This window comes from Sus scrofa, chromosome 2 (genome assembly GCF_054392235.1).
Source record: "Sus scrofa isolate SSC_HxYL_T2T_F1_AM1 chromosome 2, Sscrofa_HxYL_maternal_Yorkshire_Landrace_v2.0, whole genome shotgun sequence".
In the NCBI taxonomy this organism is placed as follows: Eukaryota; Metazoa; Chordata; class Mammalia; order Artiodactyla; family Suidae; genus Sus; species Sus scrofa.
The window spans coordinates 91,833,973-91,856,469 of NC_139384.1; the positions used below are offsets into that span (position 1 = coordinate 91,833,973).

Genomic DNA, 22,497 nt, shown 5'->3' on the forward strand with positions numbered 1-22,497 from the left:
CTATAATAAAGTGGGCAACACCCTCCATTTGAACTGCTACAGAATCTGAATAGTTACTAAGTTGTTTGCTTCTCAGTGACTTCCAGGAAACCTAGTTCTAGGCATATATTTTATAAAGTATTAGGCAGTGTTAACTGTGCAAATAAGTTCTAAAACTACGCAATTATGTGTGTAATGTTTAGTGCAATTACTGTGGTTTATTCTTTGATTCTGTGTTCATTCTTAAGTTATCTGCAATTGTTATGCTGTCTCAATCTATAGAAATCTGGTTTAATGTTCTAAGGTATAGTCATTTTTGTTAAGTTTCTAAGTGACATATAAAAATAAAATCAAGGCTTTGAAACAAAACAAAACAAGAAAAGTTGAATACACATAGAAACAGACTGTAGAAGGGTGGTTGCCAGGAGCTGGGGGGTGGGGGAAACCGGCAGGTGTTAGTCAAAAGATACAAACTTCCTGGCAAACACTCTTTGACATAAACCACAGCAATATTTTTTTGACCCACCTCCTAAAGTAATGAAAATAAAAACAAAAATAAATGGGACCTACTTAAACTTCAAAGCTTTTGCACAACAAAAGAAACCATCAGCAAAACAAAAAACAACCTACAGAATGGGAGAAAATCTTTGTAAATGAGGTGACTGACAAGGGATTAATCTCCAAAATGTACACGCATCTCATACAGATTTACACACAAAAAAAACTTTTTAAATGGTCAGAAGGTCTAAACAGACATTTCTCCAAAGAAGACAGACAGATGGCCAAAAGTAACATAGAAATATGTTCAACATCACTAATTATTAGAGGAATGCAAATCAAAACTACAATGAGGTATCACCTCACACCAGTCAGAATGTCCATCATCAAAAGTCTACACACAATAAATGCTGAGAGGGTGTGAAGAAAAGGAAATATAAGCTGGTGCAACCACTATGGATAACAGTACAGAGGTTCCTTAAAAAACTAAATAAATATAGAACTACCATATGGTCCAGCAATCCCACTCCTGGGCATGTTTCTGGAGAAAACCATAATTTAAAATGATACTTGCACCCCAGTGTTCACTGCAGCATTATTTACAATAGCCAAGACATGGAAGCAACCTAAATGTCCATCACAGAGGACTGGATAAAGAAGATGAGGTACATATATACAACGGAATACTACTCAGCCATGAAAAAAGAAAGAGTCGTTTGCAGCAACATGGATGTCCCTAGAGATTATCAAACTAAGTGAAGTAAGTCTGACAATGAAAGACAAACCTCATATGATACCACTTATCTGTGGAATCAAAAAAGAGGATACAAATCAACTTACAAAACAGAAATAGACTCAAAGATTTTGAAACCAAATTTATGGTTATTGAAGGGGAAACATGGTAGGGAGAGGGATAAATTAGGGAGCTGCAACTGACATATGCACACTACTATATATAAAATAGATGGGTTTAAAAAAAAGAATTTAGGGAATTCCCGTCCTGGCTCAGGGATTAACGAATCTGATTAGCTCCATTAGGACGCAGGTTCGACCCCTGGCCTTGCTCAGTGGGTTAAGGATCTGGTGTTGCTGTGAGCTGTTGTGTAGGCCAGCAGCTGCAGCTCTGATTGGACCCCTAGCTTGGGAACTTCCATATGCCACAAGTGTGGCCCTAAGTAAATAAATTAATTAAATTAAATAGATGGGTAAAAAGGATGTACTACAATAGCATAGAGTAACCTACTCAATACTGTATAATAACCTATATGGGGAAAGCATCTGAAAAAGAATGGATATACGTATAATTGTTTTACTTTGCTATACACCTGAAACTAGCACAACTAGCACAACTTTGTAAATCAACTATACTCCAATAAAATTAAAACAAACAAACAAAAAAAAACTTCTGGAGTTCCCTGACAGCCTAGTGGTTAAGGATCTGGTATTGTCACTACTGTGGCACAGGTTCAGTCCTTGGCCTAAGAACTTCCACAATGCCATAGCTACAACCAAAAAAAAAAAAAAAAAAAAAAAAAATACTGACTTCCAATTATAAGATGAGTAAGTTCTGGTGATCTAATGAACAGCAAGGTGGCTAGAGTTAATATTGTATCTATCTTATGCTTGAAAGTTGCTGTGAGAGTGGAGCTTTAATGTTCTCATGGCAACAACAACAACAAAATAGTAACTGTGTAGGTGAAGGATGTTAACTAATCTTATTTTGGGAAACATTTTACAATACATACATGTATTGAACAATACTGTATACCTTAAACTTACATAATGTTATATGTAAATTAGATTGCAATAAAGTTGGGGGTGGGGAGGACAGACAAATGCAACAGATTGGATCTCAAAAACTTGATGCAGAAGGAAAGAAGACAGAATTTATACAGCCAGCCATTCCATTGACACGAAGTTCTAAGCACAGAAAACAAATCTACAGTGATAGGAACCAGATCAACAGTTAACATCCGGAGGAAGCTGATTTGGAGGGGCCAAGAAGGAACTTTCTGGAGTGACTGAAAATATTCTAGATCTTGACTGGATTTTTGTTAATACAGAGGTATACATTTATGAAGACTGCACTAAGCTATACGCATGAGACTTTTGCATTTTACTGTACAGTTACAAAGTACATCCTGAATTAGGCTTTAATGTAGTTCCTATTTTAAAAAGAAAGAGAAAACAAAACAAAACCAAACCATTTATTTAAAGGATGAGCCAGAGTGAGGCAGAAAGCAGGCTCTGGATATCGGACCTGAGAAGAAATCCTGGGCCCTGTCACTTCCTAGCAAAATCCTTTCAGCTCGCTATGCTTCAGGGTTCAAATCTACAAAAGAGGGACAATAAAAATATTTCTTCACTGGGTTGCTGGACATTAAGGTAACAACTAAGTTAATTTATGTTAAGCACTTAGAACATTGCTTAGCACATGGGAAGAGCTCAACAAATATAAACTTTAAAAAATAAGTCGGCTTCGAGGCAGCGGGCTTAAAACAGCCCTCCTCAGAAGTGCCAAGTTCTAGGTTGAGAAAAAGGGGCCTCCTGGCGCCAGCCTCTGAGAGTCAAGACATGCAGAGACTACAACTCCCGGCAAGACCCTGCGGGAGTGGGGCGCGCTGGGAGTCGTAGTCCTCTCGGGCTAATTATACCCACGGATGCAGGCTGCTGGGATCCCCTCTGGGACTGCGGATGCCTGGCCTGAACAAGTATCGGCTGTGGTCCAGGCTCTAGCGATGGATATAGGCGTTCTTTTGTCACTAGAGTCTCCCTACCTCTGGAAGGCGGTATTATCGCTTCCATTTCACAGACCGAGGAAACTGAAGCTCAGAGAATGATTCATAGTGAGAAACCAAGCTTTGCGGGCCCCAGTCTTTGCTCTTTGTATATCGATACCTGACTAACCCACAAAATTCCGAGGCTTGGGGGAGCAGAAAAAACTGTCCGCGAAGCGAAGGTTCTTTAAACGGCCACGGAGTCATTATTATCTTTCCTATTTAGTCACACATCCAAGGTCACACGGGTAATAAGGTGGAAGCTGGTCTGTCAGGCCCTGGACGCTTCGTCCTTGCGCGCCCTTTGCGGCTGGACACCGAATGGGCGTAGCCGAATCACGCCCCGCCTCCTCCCACCCTCCGCTCCCGCGCGTTTGGTGTAGTCCAGGTACTTCCACACGCGCGCGCGGGAGCGAGGGTAAAGGTACGCAGCTGGTGTGGGCTCCGCGCGCGCGCGGGCGCGCGCGCCCAGGTGAAGAAGTCCGTGGACGGTTCCACTGTGTGGGGCCTGTGAGGCCTGAGGGGCTGCCGCGGCCGGCGGCGTTCGAGCCGTAGCGGGACCGGGACCCCCGGCTGCAGCGGGAGCGACGCGCCGGCCGCTCGGTGGGGGTGGAGCCCCGTCGCGGCCCCAGGTAACCCCCGGCCTGAACCCTACGCCGTGCTCCCCAGGCGCGGGGCCAGCGAGGACGGAGCGATAGGGGGCGGCCGCGGGCTGGCAGGGTAGCGCAGGGACTTCCAGTGAGGCCGCTGCCTGCCTCCGCAGGGCCACAGCTCGTTGTCTCCGAACCTGGCGCCAGAGCCCCTTCGCCCGCCAGGTCCAAGTGCCCCAGTATGCGGAGCGCCTGGGAACAGCAACTCCCAGCGTGCCCTGCGTCCCGCGCATGCCCCTCTCACATCCGCTGGCGGGTTTCGGCTTCGGCTGGGGCCGTGGCGTCCAGGCAGAGCAGCAGCTCTTTGGTCTCGTCACGTCTGTCCCAAACACTTTTCCAGTGCTCCATGTCCCAGCCCCTGAAATCCAGAGCGACCCGAACCCTGCCCCGGAGTGGCTCTGCCTCTGAGGAACAGACCACAGCATGCCAGCTGCGTCGTTACTACTTTGAGGGTGTAGAAAGGTGGGCGTTCCAGAGGGTCTGTGTCTTGCCAAGGTCACACAGCTGAGGGCCTTTGAGCCCGAGTGGAGATGTTGCCGGGGGCCTAGAAGGCGATGTGGGCGTAGGAAGCTGGCCTTGGAGTAGGCAAGACACTTAAGATGGAGGGAAAACGGAGAATTCGATTGGACTCATCTCTCTGGATTTGCCAGGCTCCCCCACTCTCGCAGCCCCCGATTTTCATCTTTGGATGATGTGACAGTACCTGCTCCTTCCTCTGCAGACCCTCTGAGATCCAGTGGTGAGACCTACACAGGGGAGGGAGTCAGATATGGGAGCCCCTCCCAATGCCATACCCTCAAACCTCAAGCATTCAAGTTCAGACCCTGACCCAGAAAGTTAGGCAGGTACCACAGAAGGTTCACACACAGTCAGAGCCACTAATGACTCACTGAGGTAGGTACAGTCACTCCCATTTTACACCTGGGCAGACTCACAGAGGCGATGACTTCCTCAAGGTCACCAAGATGTTGAAAGGCAGAGCCAGGGTCCAAGCTCAGGTGGGCTGGCTTCAGAGGCTCTGTTTTTAACCATCGTTGTATGCCTGCCGCCTCAGTAGCCTATAGGAGATGAACAGCATTGCTCCACACACTAAGTGCTCAGTAAATATCTATCAGTAGTGTCCTCATCATCCTGATTTTATAGATGACAGACTGAGAATGTATAACTGGAGTGAGGCCACATGGCTGACCAAGTCTCAGAGCTGGTGCCAGAGGGCTGCAGACCTGAGCCCAGACCTGGGAACACCTTCACACACACACCCCATCCTCCCACCCTATGCACAGACAACTTCTACTTTTTAGGGGAGCCAGAGCTTGGGGCTCAGGGATGTTCAGGGTGCCTCCCTGCCCTGAGCAGAGAGGACTTGGCAGGGAGCCTATCAGTCCCCATCCTAGAGTATGAGACTCTGGACTCAGGTCTGTTGCTCTGTGGTCACTGGGAGGTCCATGCTCTGAGCTACTAGGCTGTGCTGTGTGTCCCTGGATGGTCTTTCAGTCTCTGTTCTGCCAGCTCCTCTTTGGAAGGCTACTGGCCCCTGCATCTGGAGGAGGTTTTGAGGGGGTCTTAGAAGAAAAGAGTGGAGTACTTTCTGACCATGATGTAGGGAAGGAGGCAGCCAGCTGTCCAGGCTCTTAGGTAGGCTCATGGAGCAGGGGAGGGCCCCAGCAGGAACCCGTGACCCCGCCTTCTTCCTGCCTGTGCAGAATCCCTCCCATCTGTGGAGGAGGCTTGGGGGGTGGAAGCTGGAATGTAGCATCCAGTGCTTTGCACTCCAGGGACTAAGATTTGCATCCTTCTCTGCCACTCTTCCACTCTGTGATTTGGAGCCACCTGTCTCAGGGGCCTTCAAGGTCTCCTGCCCCAAGGACATCTGTGCTTTTGATTATTGAGCAACGCTTGGGGACCCTGTCTTGGTGTTTGTGTTGTATGAGTCAAGTTTAATGTTAGATTAACATGCGACCCCAGGTTTGCCCCTTGAAGGCTCTGTGACAGTGGGCGAGTCATATTCCCCTCTTTCTCAAGCTTCCTCATCTGTAAAATGGAGCAAACACTGGTACGTAGCTCCTAGGTCATTGGGAGGACCAATGAGATGGTGATCAGGGTGGGACTTGCCCAGATCATGCAGGAAACTCTAGAACCCTCATTTCTCCACAGAATTTCGAGGCAGATGCCTGGGCGGGAGTGAACCACCCCCACCTGTGGTTGCTAGAGCCTACTGGGCCACACTTCCTGAGCCATTTTCCTCATCTGTAAGAAAGTAACAGAACCTGCCTTCAAGGGTGGGGTTCCAAAGCATAAGACTTGTCAATGAGCCTGAGAGGAAAGTCCAGATTTCTGGCTTCTCTGGGAAATCTGGTAAAATTAACCACTTGCTCCAGAGAGATCCTGCCTGTGCCCAGGGAGTTTTTTCAGGTCAGGAGATGTGTTGGAGTTCCCACTGTGGTGTAGTGGGTTAAGGATCCCAAGTTGTCTGTGGTGGCACAGGCCCTAGAGCTTCCATATGCCTTGGGTGCGGCCAGAAGAATAGAGGGGATGCATTATTGGCCTCTGGCCCTGGGGGGAACCCTGAGGGGCTGTCGGGATTTACTGAGGGCCTCCCACAGAGTCAGGCATGAGCAAAGGCAGGTCAGGGCCTTCCTGGCCCTGAAGCATCAGGGGCAAGGAAGGGCACTCCAGAACCCCTTCCTTGGGCACCCACTGCTGGGGATAGAGGCAGCAGTCCCATGGCAATACTTTGTGCTGTCCTTATGCGGTTGATAACAGCCATGCTGTATACTAAGGAAGCCAGAAGACAGACCAGGAGAGGCTTCGAGGAGGCAGCCTTTGAGCTGAGCCCCAAAGGTTGAGCAGGCTTTGGCCAGAGGTGAGTAGGAGGTGTTGGGGACATTTTAAGCTGAGAGAATGGCACAGTCAGGGGCTTGGTGGTTTCGAAGCAGCGACTGGATTGGGGAGTAGTAGCTAGTGTCGCTTTCTGAGGGTGGGGAGTGGTACGGGCTTCTCACACTGGGGCCTTGGTCAAGTCGCTTCACCACCTTGAGCCTCACATGCTCACCCATAATATGAGACTGGTGACCCCTGTGGTGTCTGCCTCAGTGAAGGCTGGGTGTTAGGGCACTTACAAATACTGAGTCCTCTCAGGCCAGGAAGAGATTATTGAGGCAGGAAACAGTCATGGCAGGGCTGTGTGCAAATTAAATGGCATGAAGAAAAGGTCAGGGTGCAGGTAGGTCTGAGGTCAGAGATAGGGGAGTTCTTACAAGCTAGAGACTTGACAGCTTCCTGTAAAAGGTGAAATGAGAGCAGAGCCTCAGGAAACAGAGAAGAGGAATGGATTGGTAGAAAGGAAGAGAGAGGACCTCGCAGGCAGGGAAAGCCAGAAGGAGCACTACCATGGTCGTGGGAGAGAGGCTGCCGAGAGGTGAGCCCAAAAAGTTTGGTGGGGGAAGTTTGTCTTACTAAGTGTCACGCCCAAGCTGGGCATTAGGGAGCCACTGCAAGTTCTATCCTTACACAGGCAAGCAGCGGGTGGTTTTCACAGTGCAATCCCCTTTGTGTGTGAGAAGGATTTTCTGATTGCCTTTATAGGATGAGAAAAATAAAAGTTTTCGAGGGATTTAGAAGAAGGGGGGGTTGATGATAAGGAAATGGTTAGAGAAAGGTATTCCCATTTATTCTCATGTATGTATAGGTTAACTGTGATGGGTAGAGTTTGGCATTCCAGGTAACATCTGAGGCACTATGTCGTGTATTTGACCTTCTGTCCTTAGAGATCTGCAAACAGCATGTGGATACCATCTTTAGTTATTGCATTGCTGGCTGCACATTCACAGTGTGGTGTGACTGTTGCTGGTCTAAACACTTGGATAAACGTGTCTGTTCCCCAAACTTCTGGATTGTTTCCAGTGGATACCTTCCTAAAGGAGGATTTCTAACTCTATAAAGGAACAAAAGTTTTTTATGGCTTAAAATACTTAAAACAGGAGTTCCCATTGTGGCTTAGCAGGTTACCAACCCCACTAGTATCCATGAAGATGAGGGTTTGATCCCTGGCCTCACTCAGTGGGTTAAGGATCCGGCATTGCTGTGGCTGTGGTGTAGGCCAGCAGCTACAGCTCCCATTCAACCCCTAGCCTGGGAACTTCCATGTGCTACAGGTGCGGTCCTGAAAAAGCAAAAAGAAAAAAAGATTAAAAATATTCTTTTAGAAGTTCCCGTCGTGGCGCAGTGGTTAACGAATCCAACTAGGAACCATGAGGTTGTGGGTTCGGTCCCTGCCCTTGCTCAGTGGGTTAACAATCCAGTGTTGCCATGAGCTGTGGTGTAGGTTGCAGACGCATCTCGGATCCTGCGTTGCTGTGGCTCTGGCATAGGCTGGCGGCTACAGCTCCAATTCGACCCCTGGCCTGGGAACCTCCATATGCCGCGGGAGCGGCCCAAAGAAATAGCAAAGAGACAAAAAAAAACAAAAAACAAACAAAAAAAAACCTCTTTTACAGGAATTTTCTTTAGAATTTTCAGTAGGTTATATTGTATACGGTTTTTATTTATTTATTTATTAGCTTTTTTTTTTTTTTTTTTAGGGCCGCACCTGTGGCATATGGAAGTTCCCAGGCTAGGGGTAGAATCAGAGCTACAGCTACCTGCCTACACCACAGCCACAGTAACATGGGATCCAAGCCTCATCTGCGATGTACACCACAGCTGACAGCAATGCCAGATCACCAACCCACTGAGCAAGGCCAGGGATTAAACTATCATCCTCATGGATACTAGTCGGGATCCAAGTGTACAATAGCGTATACAATAAAAAATATGTTCTCCTGATCCAGTGCTCTCGCCCAGTCTCCCTGTATATAAATCAGTCTCCTGTATATCTCTATAGAAATATCCTATGCAGATACTGTATATATCCAATTTTTTAAAACACTGATACTGTTAGGCGCTGTTCAGTATCTTGCTTTCAATTTTTAATTTTTTTCTGTTTTTCTTTTTGTCTTGCTAGGGCCCCAACCATGGCATATGGAAGTTCCCAGGCTAGGGGTCGAATCAGAGCTGTAGCTGTGGGCCTACACCACAGCCACAGCACCACAGGATCCCAGCTGCATCTTCAACCTACACCACAGCTCATGACAATACCAGATTCTTAACCCACTGAGCGAGGCCAGGGATCGAACCCGAATCCTCATGGATACTAGTTGGGTTTGTTACCTCTGAGCCACAATGGGAACTTCTGAATTTTTAAACTTGAGTTTATGAAATACACCAAAGCAGCACAGAAAATCTCACAATCTCACACACACACACACACACACACACACACACACACACACACACACACACACAGCAGCCCCACCACACACAGTCTTAACAACTGTCTAACACTTTGTGCTGGTATCTTGTTTAGGGCTGTCTTGGATGTAGCCCTATGTCAGTGCAGCTTCATATAGAGGAATCAGTTATTGGCTGTATGCTTATTTGGCCTATTCCCAGCTTATGAATATTTTAAGTATTATTGGGTTTTTTGTTGTTGCCGTTTTGTTTTGTTTTTTGCTTAAATACAAATGGGGAGGCATCCAGGCTAAGGAAAACGAAGCTTGGCTTTTGCTTGGATTCAAGTATCTTCTCAGCACCTCCTCCTAGCTGTATGACCTAGGGTGAGTGACGCGTCCCTCTTGATTTTTTTTTGGCCATCTGTAAAGTGGGCAGGGTGTAGTAATCAGTCTCGTAGTTGCTAGGAAGAGTACAGAAGAAAACTAAAGATTTCATTGGGTTTAGCTTCCCCAATCCCCCTAGCAGTGAGCTCTCCTAGGCCTTGCCTAGAGCAATTAGAGCGCGGGACCACGGCTGCTCTAGCTTCAACTTGTTCCCCGCCCCTTTCCCTGGCCACGTTGGGGGCGGGGCGGTTAAATATCTCTGTGACGTCAGCGCACACCGGGCCAATCCACTTTCCCGCTAAGCGTTAGCTTATTTGCATGGGTTGTCCATTATTGGTTCGTTGGGTAATCCAGGCTGTCCCAGCTTTTTAAAGCCACCGCGTAGTATAAACAAGGCGATGCCTGGAGCCCAGGCCATGATGTCATCTCGGCGCAGTAGCTCTCGGGGTTGACATCATCTCCGGAGAGGTTGCCAACCCAGGGCTGTTAGCGCCTTCCTAACCACTCGGACTAGCTTAAAAGGCCGCTCCTGCTCCGTTCAAGGTCTCAAGGTCGGCTCCATTGCACTTCGGTGTCCCGGGCGCCGCCCCATCCCGAGGAGGGAACCATGACACAGTAAGTCCGGGCTGCAGATCTCCGTGCGGGACCCATTTTTTCCGGCAAGGAAACAGTACTAGTGGTTTGCGAGTTTGCCTAGCAAGTTAGAGTTGCAGTCAATTTATCTTGCCCACCCCAGTGTCTTCCATCTTTAAGGGGCGTACGGCCCCGCCCCTTGCCTGTGATGGCTGCGGTCACTTTAAGTGAGAAGGTGGGGGCGAGAAAGAGGGTTTAAAAAAAAAAAAATCTGCCTAAGATGGCGGCCCACTAATCACGTGCCGAGTCGCTGCGAGTGATTGGCTCTGAGTGCCCCCGCAGGGAGGAGCTCTTTATAAGGGGCGGGGCCCTCGCGGGCAGCAGCCAGCTACTGTTTGCCGGAACCTCCCGGCGCGTTCCCGCGCTCCCCCCTCCCGCCCGGCGCGCGACCCCGCCGCTTCGAATGTTGTGAATCAAATGTGGGGTTTGTTACATTCCGCTGCCGCCGCGGACAGTTCTTAAAGGGCCAGCCTCCGGCAGCTGCGCAAACCCAGCAGTGTCCTGCCGCCGTCTCCCGCTCTCTGAGGGCCTGAGCCGAGAGACTGACCGCGCGTGGGCCTCGCGAGGCAGACTCTCGGCGGACGGACAACAAAGAAAGAGGGCCCCGGAAGGAGCCGGACTGCCCCCGGACCGGGGGGTGGGGAAAGGAGCACATTGTTTCGCAGGGCGGGGGCTCTTAAAGGGTCCAGGCTGCACACTCCACCCCCCCCCCCCGCCCCCTGCCCACCTTGGCCGTCCTAGATCGGGAACAAAGGAGTCAACGTGTGGCCAGGTGGCCGAAGGTGAGTCGGGACCAGAACCCCCCAGCTCCTGATTTCCGCATCCCTGGAACTCCTGCCCCCCCTCCCCTGGGACTGGGGCTGTGGTCTAGCTGGCTCCGCAGGAGTTAATCACGGGCCATCCGGAGGGGGATCGCTAGGCCTCTAGAACCCGGGACCCCTTCCCACCCCCAGCGCCCCGAAGACCAGGCCGAGTCTCTCTTCTCTAGAGCCTGAGCGCTGCGGTTGGAGAGGAAGGAGCCGCCCCCTCCCCCTGCCGCCGCCACTTCCTTTGTTGTTGCTTTTGTCTCACGCCGAGCACATGGTCCGGGATCCTCGGCTCTTAAAGTCACAGCGCTCTGGTCCCGACGCCGCAGTCTGGCCTCCAGCCCCCGATGTCCCCCCCCGCCCCAAGCTCGGCACAAAGAAGTGAGAGGGGGACGAAGGAGGGCCCTTTCTAGTCGAGTATCCGCACAACAGCCCCCGCCCCATCCCCAGGGACGGATGGCTGAGGAATCTCCCCAGACCCCGAAACCTGCTCCTGGCCCACTCTGAGGAGGGGAGCGCCAGCCCAGGAACACAGGTTTCCTCCCCGACTAATGTGACCACCTGGTTTTCTGCGTCTTTCTGGCTTTATTTGGGAGCTCCCGGAGGGAGAGGTTTCCACCCCCATTTTACAGTTGTGGCAACTGAGGCTCACAGAAGCAGAGATTTCCTTGACCAAGGTCATCCAGGGTGTCTGGGCTGGCCAGGGTCTCTTAGCTTCCAGCCCAGTGGTCCTGCCCTCTGCTGCCTCCAGCCACCACAGTTGGGGAGCTCTGTTTGCCCACCAGGCAGTGCTGGGCCCAGCCTGCCTCTTTTGGGGGGTGGTGGGAGGGAAGGGAGCTTCACAGTCAGCCTGAGTCTGCCCCTGTTCTCAAGGCCTGACTTGGCATATTTGCAAAACAACCCCCTGTTCCTGCTGACAGCCCCCAAGCCCAAAGGATATGGCAGGGTCTCCCTAGACCAGGACGGGAATAGCTGCTTGGAGCACTGGGAAGTAAGGAGTTAGCAGCCTCCTGGGGGAGGCTGGATGCAAGGTGCAGTCCCTGCTTCTGGACAGGATCGGATTTAGGGATGAGACCCTCAAGACCTGTTTATACAGACCTGATTGAGAGCCCAGCTCAGCAGAGGAGTGGTGAAAGGCACAATAGTTAGTGGCCACCTGGGCACCCTTGCTGTTTGACCTTGAGCAAGTTACTAGCAACAACTCTGGGCCTCACTTGCTTCTCTTCATAGCAGGGCTAGTCAGGATGCCTGAAAGAGAAAGTTCTCTTGATCTCCTTTAGAATTGGGGTTAGTTCTATGGGCTGCTGATGGTAGTGAGAGTCAGGTGTTGGGGAATGGAGGCCTAACAGACCAGCTAGGACTAATTCTGTCCCTCTCTGGGTTTGTGGTCTGGAGCAAGTTACTTCCTTTCTCTGGATCTCCATTTCCTCAACTATGAAGTGTGTGTGTATTCCCCCTGGGCCATCTCTGTTCCCATTCAGGAACCAGGGCCCACTCCCTTACCAGCTGGGGTATTACTCAAGGAAAGCGTATCTCCCAGCTGCCTCCTATAGACCTTGTAGTGGCACTTGATTTCTGCATGGAGGGTGGGGGTAGAGGTCAGCCTGTCCTATTTCTGAAAGTGATCATTCTCACCTAAGGTTTCATTACAAATCACTGCTGTGGCCTTTGAGCAGTCCTCACCAGTCCACTGGGAGGTGATTATTGGGCCTTTCCCACTTTACAGATGAGTAAGCTGAGGCTCAGAGAGGCAAAGCAGTGTGCCAGATCTTCAGCTAAGACTGGCCAGAAGTCAGGGTATCACATGTCAGAATGCAGGCGTTGAGGAGTTTCCGTTGCAGCTCAGCAGAAACAAATCCAACTAATATCCATGAGGACAAGAGCTCAATCCCTGGCCTCTCGCAGTGGATCAGGGATCCAGCCATGAGCTGTGGTGTAGGTCACAGATGTGGCTTGGATCCTGAGTTGCGTGGCTGTGGCGTGGGTTGGCAGCTGTAGCTCCGATTCGACTCCTAGCCTGGGAACTTCCATATGCCCTAAGTGTGCCCCTAAAAAGCAAAAAAAAAAAAAAAAGAATGCAAGGGTTGACACTCACCTTTGGCACCATCGGCCACAGCTAGAGGCTTTCTGTCTGGTGGTTGGGTTTCTCAGCTCCTTGCCACTTCCCTTTTCTGAGAAGTGGGTGTCTTTGAAGCGGCTAGTCTCTGCAGAGCAGATTCCCATGGGCCTGGGCCTCTGTGGTTCCACACCCTTGAGCCACCCAGACTTTAGCCAGACAGCCTGGCACAAGAGGAGCAGTTGAGGCCACTTCATGCACAACTCCAACTGACTGGCCTTGGACCTCACCTCCCTGAGCCTCAGTATCCCTACTTTGGAGGGAAGTATTATAGGTCTTATTAACATTCCTCATAGGCAGGACTGTGGGCTCCTGGGATCTCTGGGGTCTGTTAGAGCGGCAGTTCTCTGGCACCTGCCTGTGCTGTAGGAAACTGCTGGGGAATTTGGTAAAAATCTCGGTTGCCCTTGTTTTCCAGCCCTCCAAAGATTCTGATCCAAAAGCTCTGGGGTGGGCCAGGAGTCTGTTGTGTTCAGTTATTTGGGGGTTTCCTCTGAGTCTTTGTTTGCTCCACTGGATTATCAGCAGGAATCAAGGAGGCTGTGTAAGGATATGTGTGTAAGGATATGCACTTGACCCACACCAGGGGTCACGAAGCCAGTTGTTACCCCTGGTGGGCTGGCAGGGAATGGGCCTGGCTGGCTTGGAGAGAAAGCTCATGTTGGAGGCGGGGAAAGCAGAAATGAGGGCCCAGTGGGATCAGATTTTCTGCCCTCCCCCCAATCCAAGGCCAGATTTTTATGTAATCTTCCAGTTTTTAATCATTGGTGCTAACTTCACTGCTGCTAGACTGTGGCCTTAAATCTATGTAATCGGCTCTCCAGTGTGCATTTACCACATCAGGCCTGCCCTGTGCTGGACACGGGCTGGTCACTGGGCCCTGCCCACCCCTCTGCCAAGTGCTGAAGCCCAAGTTGGGTGGGAGAAGTATGAATTCCAGCTCTCCCACTTCCCGGCTGTGGCCTTGGCCCTGTGCTGTCTTAGCAGGTGGAGAAGAACCTCCATTTCAGGCTTATTTTGAGTGTTAGGACCCATGCATGTAAAGCCCTACCCAGAGGAAGTATTCTTCCAGCTGTTGGCAGGAAGGAACATGATGTTGAGACAGTACACCGGTTCCTTAGCTGTGTCAGCAGGGAGGCAACATGTAAAGCTGGGCATGAAGGAAGCATAGGAGTTTTGTTAGCTGGAGGTGGGACTCCCTGTGGCCAGAACTGTCAAAGGCTAGTCCTGTTGGATGCACCCTTCAGCTCTGCAGGGCCTGACAGGTCCCAGAGCTTTCCCTGCCAGGGCCTCATTCCAACCTCTGAAGTTAATGAATGGTCCCCCTACCTGGACCCCAGCTCCTCCCCCACCCCACTCCCACTCCACTTCCTCCCTTAGGTTTAAGTTCTTGCTTCCTCTTTTTTTCTCAGCAAGCCCCACCTCCCACTCGGGAGCTGTGTTGGGTCAGTTTTGTCAGCCTCCCCACCCCCCTAGTAAGAACCTGGCTGCAGGCCAGACCCACCAGTCCACCAGAGGCTGACTTCCTTCATCGCCTCCTGCCAAAACCCTTGAGCTAAACCCCTACCCACTGACAGCAGGGTACAGCAAGAGGCTTGTAGTCAGCCCACCTCCCAGCTTTGACACTCACTGTGGGGCCTTGGACAAGTCCTTTCCCAGTGGAGCTAACAGTACTTTCCATGAAGAGTAGGTGATGTCCCACCTGGGTAGGCACTGTGGAAACAGGCTATGGAAAGAAAGTATACCATTAGCCATCTGTACCCGTGAGTTCCACATCCATGGACTGAACCAACTGCACATTGAAAACATTTGGAAATGGAGTTCCCTTGTGGCACAATGGGTTAAGGATCCAGCGTTGTCACTGTAGCAGCTCTGGCCACTGCTGTGACATGGGTTCGATCCCTGGCCCAGGAATTTACACATGCTACAGGTATGCAGAAAGAAAGGAAGGAAGGAAAGAAAGAAAGAAAAGATTTTGGGGGGAAATATTCCGTAAAGTTGCAAAAAGCAAAACTTGAATTTGCCACTTATGTAACATTTACATTGTGTTTACATAGCCTTTAATTGACTGGGTATCATGAGTAATCTAGAATTGATTTAAGATCCATGGGATCTAACCTGCATGTAGGTTATATGTACCTGTTACACCACTTTATATAAGGGATTTAAGCAGTCTCAGATTTCGGTCTCTGTTGGAAGGGGTGTGTCCTGGAACCAGTCCCCCTGGATGTCAAGAGACAACAGTACTGACTTGTCACGAACTGGGAACCCCCAAGGGCAGAAACCCTGTCAGGACCACTCATCTGCTAATGGTGGAAGAGAACTGTGGCCCAGGCCTTGTTGAAATCCATCTTGAGCCAACCAAATGGAAGGGAGGAAGCTGGAGTCCCCACAGGAACCCCAGTTACCTGGAGGTCAGAGTTGTAGACCCCCACACCAGGACAAGGTTCCCTGGGAACCCCATCCTGAGGGAGCCATACAAGAGCCACCTGCCTGGAAACATGCTGACCAGTCCTCTGAATTTAAACCCTGAGGGGGACACTGATCTCATTTTCACAGAACAGGAAACAAAAACCTAGGCTCCCTGCAGGCCAAGCCTGACCCTGGTGTGTCAGGCCTAAACCATGGAGAGCACAGGGGCATGGTGGACATCAGTGGCCTCTGGAACCAGGTGACAGAGGTTTGATTCTGTCTCCCCAACCCCTAATGGAGCAAGGGACCAGACATCTCTGGCTTAGTTCCTTCGTCTGTTTGCCTCCTAGGGTTGTGAGCCCCAGCCCAGCCCCTCCACCCCTCTGCCACCCCTGATGCAACCATGGGCTCTGGCAGTGACTAGGTGGCCACCCTCTGCCCCTGTGGGTCAGCGGCGATTCTCTGCAGGAACCAGTAGCCACCCAGGCCAGCTCCGGGGAAGGTAGGAAGGAACCTCCCAGTCCTGCCTGGAGCCCCTGGTGCTGGGGTTGTCAGCTGGGGATGGGGCATGAGGGCCAGGGGTGGAGGGGCCCAGGGCCCTGAGCCATCTTCCTTCCCCAGTGGGTAGTGACCTTGGCTTCTCTCCATACTCTGTGAATGAGGGGCCCCAGTCAGTCCTACTGGGGCCTCCTCTCTGTGGTGCAGCCCCAGCCGCGAGGGCCCCCTGGCCAGCCCGCCTGCCCAGGATGAGCGCTTACCCTCCCAGCAGCCACCGCCCCGACCAGCACACCTCCCCGTAGAGGAGCGCCGAGCCTTGGCTCCTGCCGGCGGGAGCCCCCGAATGCTGCACCCAACTTCCCAGCAGAGCCCGTTCATGGTTGATCTTCACGAGCAGGTAGGCAGAAGGTTCTCTGCCCCCCCGCCCCCACCCACTGCCCCCAGCCTCTGGTGAGCCAGTCTGAGAAGCAGAGGGAGCAAGCCCTGACTTCACCTTGCTGAACTCACTCCACATTTGGGGAGGCCTTGTTGTACAGGTTGGTAAATTGAGGTGCAGAGAAAGGAAGGGCCTTCCCTGGGGTCACATGGTGGGTGAGTGGCAGAGCTAGAAGCCCCTCCCAGGTTCCCAGAAGGGTCTGCTCTCTGGAGTGGTGAGGTGGGGGACAGTCAGGTCTGTACCTGGGTGAGCTCCAGCTAGAGAAAGGAGGGGAACTGGTTCCCCAGGACCTTCCCACTTGGGGGCAGCTAAGTGGCCTCCCTACAGTTCCTGGGTCTCTCTCTCCTACAGGTGCACCAGGGACCTGTGCCTCTGTCCTACACAGTCACCACAGTGACAACCCAAGGCTTCCCCCTGCCTACAGGCCAGCACATCCCTGGCTGCAGTGCCCAGCAGCTCCCAGCATGCTCCGTGATGTTCAGCGGGCAGCACTACCCCCTCTGCTGCCTCCCGCCCCCAGTGAGTGAGCGCCCAGGCTTCCTATCCCACCTCCAGCTGAAAGCCCCAGCCAGTAGCAGAACTGAGACAAGCTTAGGATTCCCATCAAGGCTGTGAGCATCTACTCGGCTCCAAGCCACAGCCCTGTTCAGAAAAGTGTATGCATATTCACATACAGTGGGAGAGCATTTCAGAGTTCAGGGACCTCCCTACATCCCAGTGCCTGCTTTATGGTTGTGGTTTGGAATTGTGATGTCCCTATGGGCTTTAAGAGTAAGATGTCCTGCCTGGTGGCCTAGACCAGGGATGGATGGTCCAGAGGATTTTGGTTGGGACCTCTTGCTGGGTGGAATGGCTCCTGGTCTTAACCACAGACATAGACCCAGCCCATAGCCCAGAACATTCTCCAGCCTTCACCCCCTTTCTCAGCAGCTGATCCAGGCGTGTACCATGCAGCAGCTCCCTGTGCCCTATCAGGCCTACCCCCACCTCATCTCCAGTGACCACTACATCCTGCACCCCCCACCGCCAGCTCCACACCCCCAGCCCACTCACATGGCACCTCTTGGGCAGTTTGTATCGCTGCAGACCCAGCACCCACGTATGGTGAGTCTGGGTGATGGGTCCGACGCTAGAGGGGATGGCAGGAGGGGCAGGGAAGCAGGGGCTTCCCTCATCACCAGCTCTGCTGGGCCACCCTGCTTCTTCCAGCCCCTGCAGCGCCTTGACAATGACGTGGACCTTCGGGGGGATCAGCATCCCCTGGGGAGCTTCACCTACTCCACCTCTGCCCCGGGCCCGACCCTGTCCCCTTCTGTGCCCCTGCATTACCTGCCCCACGATCCCCTGCACCAGGAACTGTCCTTCGGTGTGGTAAGTGCTGCACACACACCCCCACCCCCGCCCCCAGGTTCTCGGGTGACCAGGAGGCAGGCCCACGATTGACTTGCACCTGGCCCCCCTTCCGCAGCCATATTCCCACATGATGCCTCGGAGACTGAGCACCCAGAGATACCGCCTGCAGCAGCCACTGCCCCCACCACCCCCGCCACCTCCCCCACCACCATATTACCCCAGCTTCCTGCCCTACTTCCTGTAAGTACCTGCACATCTGCTACAGAGCGGAGTTGCTGTGTTCTCCAGGGGCCTCCAGTGGTTAGACCCACACGCAGCCCCATGGGGTCCTGGGGCCTCTCAAGCCACCTGTCCTCCCCACCAAACCATACATGCACACTCACGCTCACCAGCTGGGTTCCCTGCCGTCCTGCAACATCCTGGGACAGACACACTGGGATCCCTGGTCTGAACAGGGTAGAGGCTTTGTTTCATGGCGGGAGTTGGGAGCAGCTCTGTGACTCCCTTACACCTACTGACCTTGACCCTGGGCCCGCGTACCTGTCTCCCCCTAGCTCGATGCTGCCAATGTCACCAACAGCAATGGGGCCCACCATCAGCCTGGATCTTGATGTGGATGACGTGGAGATGGAGAACTATGAGGTCCCGTGGAGCCCTGTCCTGGGAGGTGGGGGCTGGGGACCTCTAGCCCTGGCTGCCACTGACTCTCCCCTCTTGTCTATGACCAGGCCCTCCTGAACCTGGCAGAGCGGCTGGGAGATGCCAAGCCCCGTGGCCTCACCAAAGCGGACATCGAACAGCTTCCGTCGTACCGCTTTCACCCTGACAGCCACCAGTCGGAGCAGACGCTGTGAGTACCCTGCCCTGCTGTGAGTACAGATGGGCCTAGAGGGAACCCTTCCCCGGGGTCTTCGTGCTCACCTGTGAGCCTGCCCTCACCATCAGTCTGTCCTCCTCCCAGGTGTGTCGTCTGCTTCAGTGACTTCGAGGCGCGGCAGCTGCTCCGGGTCCTCCCCTGCAACCATGAGTTCCATACCAAGTGTGTTGACAAGTGGTTGAAGGTAATGCAGCCATGCCGGCTCCCAGGTGTTCCTGGTGTGATGAGGGGGGCAGACTGGAGGGCTTCCCTCTGCGCCCCTTGTCGGCATCCACAAGTTCTGGCTCCATTTGGGGAGCCAGGTCCCCACCAGGCAATGGAACAGCCCCAAATGGTTTGGGGGACAGGTGAGAGTGGAGCCTAATGTGTTGCTGCTCCCCCTAGGCCAACCGGACATGTCCCATTTGCCGGGCTGACGCTTCCGAGGTGCCCAGGGAGGCTGAGTGAGGCCCACAGCCGCCCAGGAGAACCCGGCCCAAAGCTCTGGAAACAGGGGGCCTGGGAAGGCCCGGGAGGGCGTGGCCGAGGTCTGCCCCACCATTCCTGCCTGCATCTCCAGAGCTGGTGCCAGGGTCAGCCCGAGAGAACCCCTGCAATAAGCCCCTGTGTTTGCCAAGCTCCAAAGACTCCCTCCCCCCTGCCTGCCACTCTGCCCGCCACTGAGTGGCCTGAGTGTCCCTAACTCAGTCTCTCTCCTGTTTGTCCTCGGGTCTGTCTCCTTTTCCTGCCGGCACTGGGAGCCTGGGGTCCATCCCCGTAAGTGCGGCCAGTGGAGATCCTTGGCCCCAGGATGGGCAAAGGGGCCGCTGTCCTGGGTCACCTGGTCTCTTGCACTGAAGTGGTGTGCTCTCCGCCCAGGTGGCACTGACAGGCATGGACAGATGGTGGCAGGAGGCCAGTGTGTCCTCCCGCCTAGACCCTGGACAGACTCAGGCAGCCAACCCCGCCCAGGCTGCTGCAAGGGGTGGGGCTTGCTCCCTAGAGAACCCTCACCCCAGGCACAACATTCCAGCCCCAACCCCAGGCTGGAAGGCAGCAGAGCCAGCCTCCCAAGCAGATGGGAGGCAGGCCCTGAGCTGGGGTGGCATGTGTCCTGAGGAGGCCTGGGCCAGGCCAGGGAGAGTGACCTCCCGTGTTGCTGGTGGCCACCCCTCCTGGCAGTGGCGGGGCCCAGACCCATGCCCGATCTCCCCTCTCTGTCGTTTTGCATGAACGTGAGGAGCAGCAGTTTTTGTTTATTCATTTGGCCCAAAATCGCGTGTAGGATTCAAGGGTGTGGATTTTTAAACAATTTCTTTTTGTTTAATGGGGGACTAGGGACCACCCAGGACCAAGTGCCCAGGGGGCCAGGAGCAGTGTGGTGGTGCCGCCTGGTCTGCATGCATGTGCGCGGCTGGGGCTGGGCCTGGCGGCTGGCAGTCATGGTCGGGGTTGAGGGGGGATCTGTGCTCAGCTGATAACTGCCATGCACTGTACTGCACACGTCCCCAGAGCCTACCGGGACCGTACGCTTTTCAGGGCATTTCTCCCTCTCCAGCCAGGGCCTGTCTCCCACCTGCCTGGATGAGCCTCCTCCAAGGAAGTCCCAGGAGGACAGGGACCAGGGAGGGCATGGACCCCACCTCCAGGGGCCCCCTCCCAGCCTGAGCCCTGCCCTCCAACATCTGGAGGAGCCCCTGTAGGGTCTGGCTGAGCTCCCCACCCTTGCCTTTCCCCCGTCCTGTTCCTTTCCTCTCTCACACTACCCCCCCCGCCCCCGCCGGGGTTGCTGCCCCGAACGAACGAACCGCGTGTGGGGCCGGCACATCCTAGCAGGCAGCCCCTGGCGCCTGCTGCCTCAGGGATGCTCCAACCACCCTCGTTCTCCTGCAGCAGCCCTGGCTCCCCACCTCCCCCAGCCTGCCATGGGGCCCCATCAGCCTGGCCCCACCCCATGGAGAACCCAAAGTCTTACTGTATATAACTCCAGGTGACATTTCTATATTTATAGCAGTGTTGAAACCCCATGTGTTTTACACAGAGAACCACCCTCTCCAACCCCCTCCCTTCCCCACCCCCAAAAAAGTTTTTCAGAACCCTTCTGGTTCCTGGGGCAGGCGGAAACAGGCTCACGGGTTATGTGTTGGCTGCAGCAGTGATTCCAACGAGCAGCTATTGGGGGGGAACACAACAACAAAAAAATCATTAAAAAAAGATTTATAAAACAATTATTTAGGATGTTTGTGATTTGCCGACCTTGCTATAGATGCCATGTTACCAATGATTTCCTGTGGTGGGGGCTTGTCATTGTTTACTCTTTTATTTACCAACTTCTGGCCTAGGCATGACAGTGGGCACCATCCCCCAGCCCTGGCTGGGCCCAGCACCTGTGTTCTGTGTTAGAAAGGTCTTATATATATATATAATTACATATATATATATAAATATATGTAATTGGGGGGCCCTGTTCCTTGCACATTTTACAGTTACCTCATTTTTCCCATGTATGTATTTGAGAAAATGCTAATATATAGAGAAAAAAATGGTTCTTAAAGCTTAAATGTGTGGTTTTTTCCATTCCATTGGATTCACATTGGTTTGTAGCATTTAACATAACTAGTATGTTGTATTATATATATGTGTATACTGATTGAAATTTTTAACAGATTTGTACTTTTTTTAAAATGAAAGTTGCTAGTTCTGCTTGACCAAGTAGTGCAATCATTATTTTTTTTAATATTGTTGCTGATTTCAGAGGGATATTCACTAATAAATGTATGATGTATATCAAGTATTGCCCAAGCTGCCTTTGGCTGCCTATGTTACTGTTCTTTTGATGGGAAGTGGGGGAGGGGGCGAGGGGGTAGGCTACAGTCTGAGGGTGAGTAAGGGATGGCATGGGGCAGATAAGGTTGTTTGCTGTGGGACCTTGGGGGGGAATGGTACCTCCATATGGAGCTATCTCGTTGATAACTTACTCTGGGCCAGTCTGCTTCGCGGGCAAATGAGGCAGGATTCAATGTTGGCAATTGACAGGATTCCATCTAACTGGTTTGAGGAAAGCAGCACTTATTGGTCTGTCATTTGAGCTCTGGAGGTAGGTTCTACTTCAGCCTGACTAGTCAGGCTCAGGCATGTCATAAGGAAGCGAGGTCTCCCTTCACCTTACAACTTTCTTCTGCGTGGTTCTTCCTGGTAGCTCTAGTTCAGTTTCTTCTAATTGAGTATCATCTCCATGCAAAAACTTTCCCCCGCCCCAGTAATTCTAATAATTTCTGGTCTGGAGTCTTTATTTTTTATTTTTTTTTAATTTTTGCCTTTTCTAGGGCCGCACCCGCGGCATATGGAGGTTCCCAGGCTAGGGGTCTAATCGGAGCTATTGCTGCTGGCCTACGCCAGAACCACAGCAATGTGGGATCCGAGCCACGCCTTCGACCTATACCACAGGTCAGAGCAACGCTGGATCCTTAACCTGCTGAGCAAGGCCAAGGATCGAACCCGAAACCTCATGGTTCCTAGTCGGATTCGTTAACCACTGCGCCATGACGGCAACTACGGGTCTGGAGTCTTTAGACCAGCAGGTTGTGTGCCCATCCCTGAACTTTGTGCTACCAGTGGGGAGCTAGACCAGCATGATCCGGCTCAGCCTGCATTATATACACATGCACCCATGGGCCCCTGTAAGGAATTGAGCCCCTCATCCTAAAGCTCAGTGGGGACGAAGGGCCTGAAAGCCACTAAAGGGACCAGACTGGTGATGTGGGTACATCCCCCTTACCCATGATGGTCTGTGGTGCTGCAGGGCTGCCCCCTGACTTGAGAATGTGTC

General features: G+C 52.5%; 2 protein-coding genes across 11 annotated transcripts in view; one reads left to right on the forward strand and one right to left on the reverse strand.

Annotated features, from left to right (window-relative positions):
- Positions 1–4,114, reverse strand: part of CDHR2 (cadherin related family member 2) — a 53,755-nt gene extending 49,641 nt beyond the window's left edge. Inside the window, exon 1 of one of the 3 annotated variants that reach the window (XM_085013781.1) lies at positions 3,255–4,114. The gene's annotated coding sequence lies outside the window, so the exon portion shown is untranslated. The remainder of the gene's footprint in view (positions 1–3,254) is intronic. The other 2 variants (XM_085013783.1, XM_085013782.1) reach the window with 2 other exon arrangements.
- RNF44 (ring finger protein 44) lies at positions 3,636–21,459 on the forward strand. 8 transcript variants are annotated; one of them, XM_005661464.4, is made up of 11 exons: positions 3,636–3,886; positions 15,876–16,027; positions 16,231–16,420; positions 16,811–16,978; positions 17,387–17,563; positions 17,669–17,830; positions 17,928–18,052; positions 18,367–18,454; positions 18,541–18,662; positions 18,774–18,873; positions 19,074–21,459. In XM_005661464.4, the coding sequence occupies exons 2-11, from the start codon at positions 15,921–15,923 to the stop codon at positions 19,134–19,136; spliced, it is 1,302 nt and encodes a 433-aa protein (XP_005661521.1). In that variant the 5' UTR covers positions 3,636–3,886; positions 15,876–15,920; the 3' UTR covers positions 19,137–21,459. The 8 variants fall into 8 exon arrangements, with proteins under 8 accessions (XP_005661521.1, XP_020940084.1, XP_013850333.1 ...); XM_021084425.2 differs by having other exon boundaries at positions 17,390–17,563; XM_013994879.3 differs by having other exon boundaries at positions 3,636–3,678.
- The last annotated feature ends 1,038 nt before the right edge of the window (positions 21,460–22,497 follow it).

Excerpts from the sequence above, each read along its gene's own strand:
- RNF44 (XM_005661464.4), top strand. The coding sequence starts at position 15,921 with ATGCAACCATGGGCTCTGGCAGTGACTAGGTGGCCACCCTCTGCCCCT. Across the intron at positions 16,028-16,230 it reads CCAGGCCAGCTCCGGGGAAG|CCCCAGCCGCGAGGGCCCCC; the intron begins GTAGGAAGGAAC and ends TCTGTGGTGCAG. Across the intron at positions 18,874-19,073 it reads GTGTTGACAAGTGGTTGAAG|GCCAACCGGACATGTCCCAT; the intron begins GTAATGCAGCCA and ends TGCTCCCCCTAG.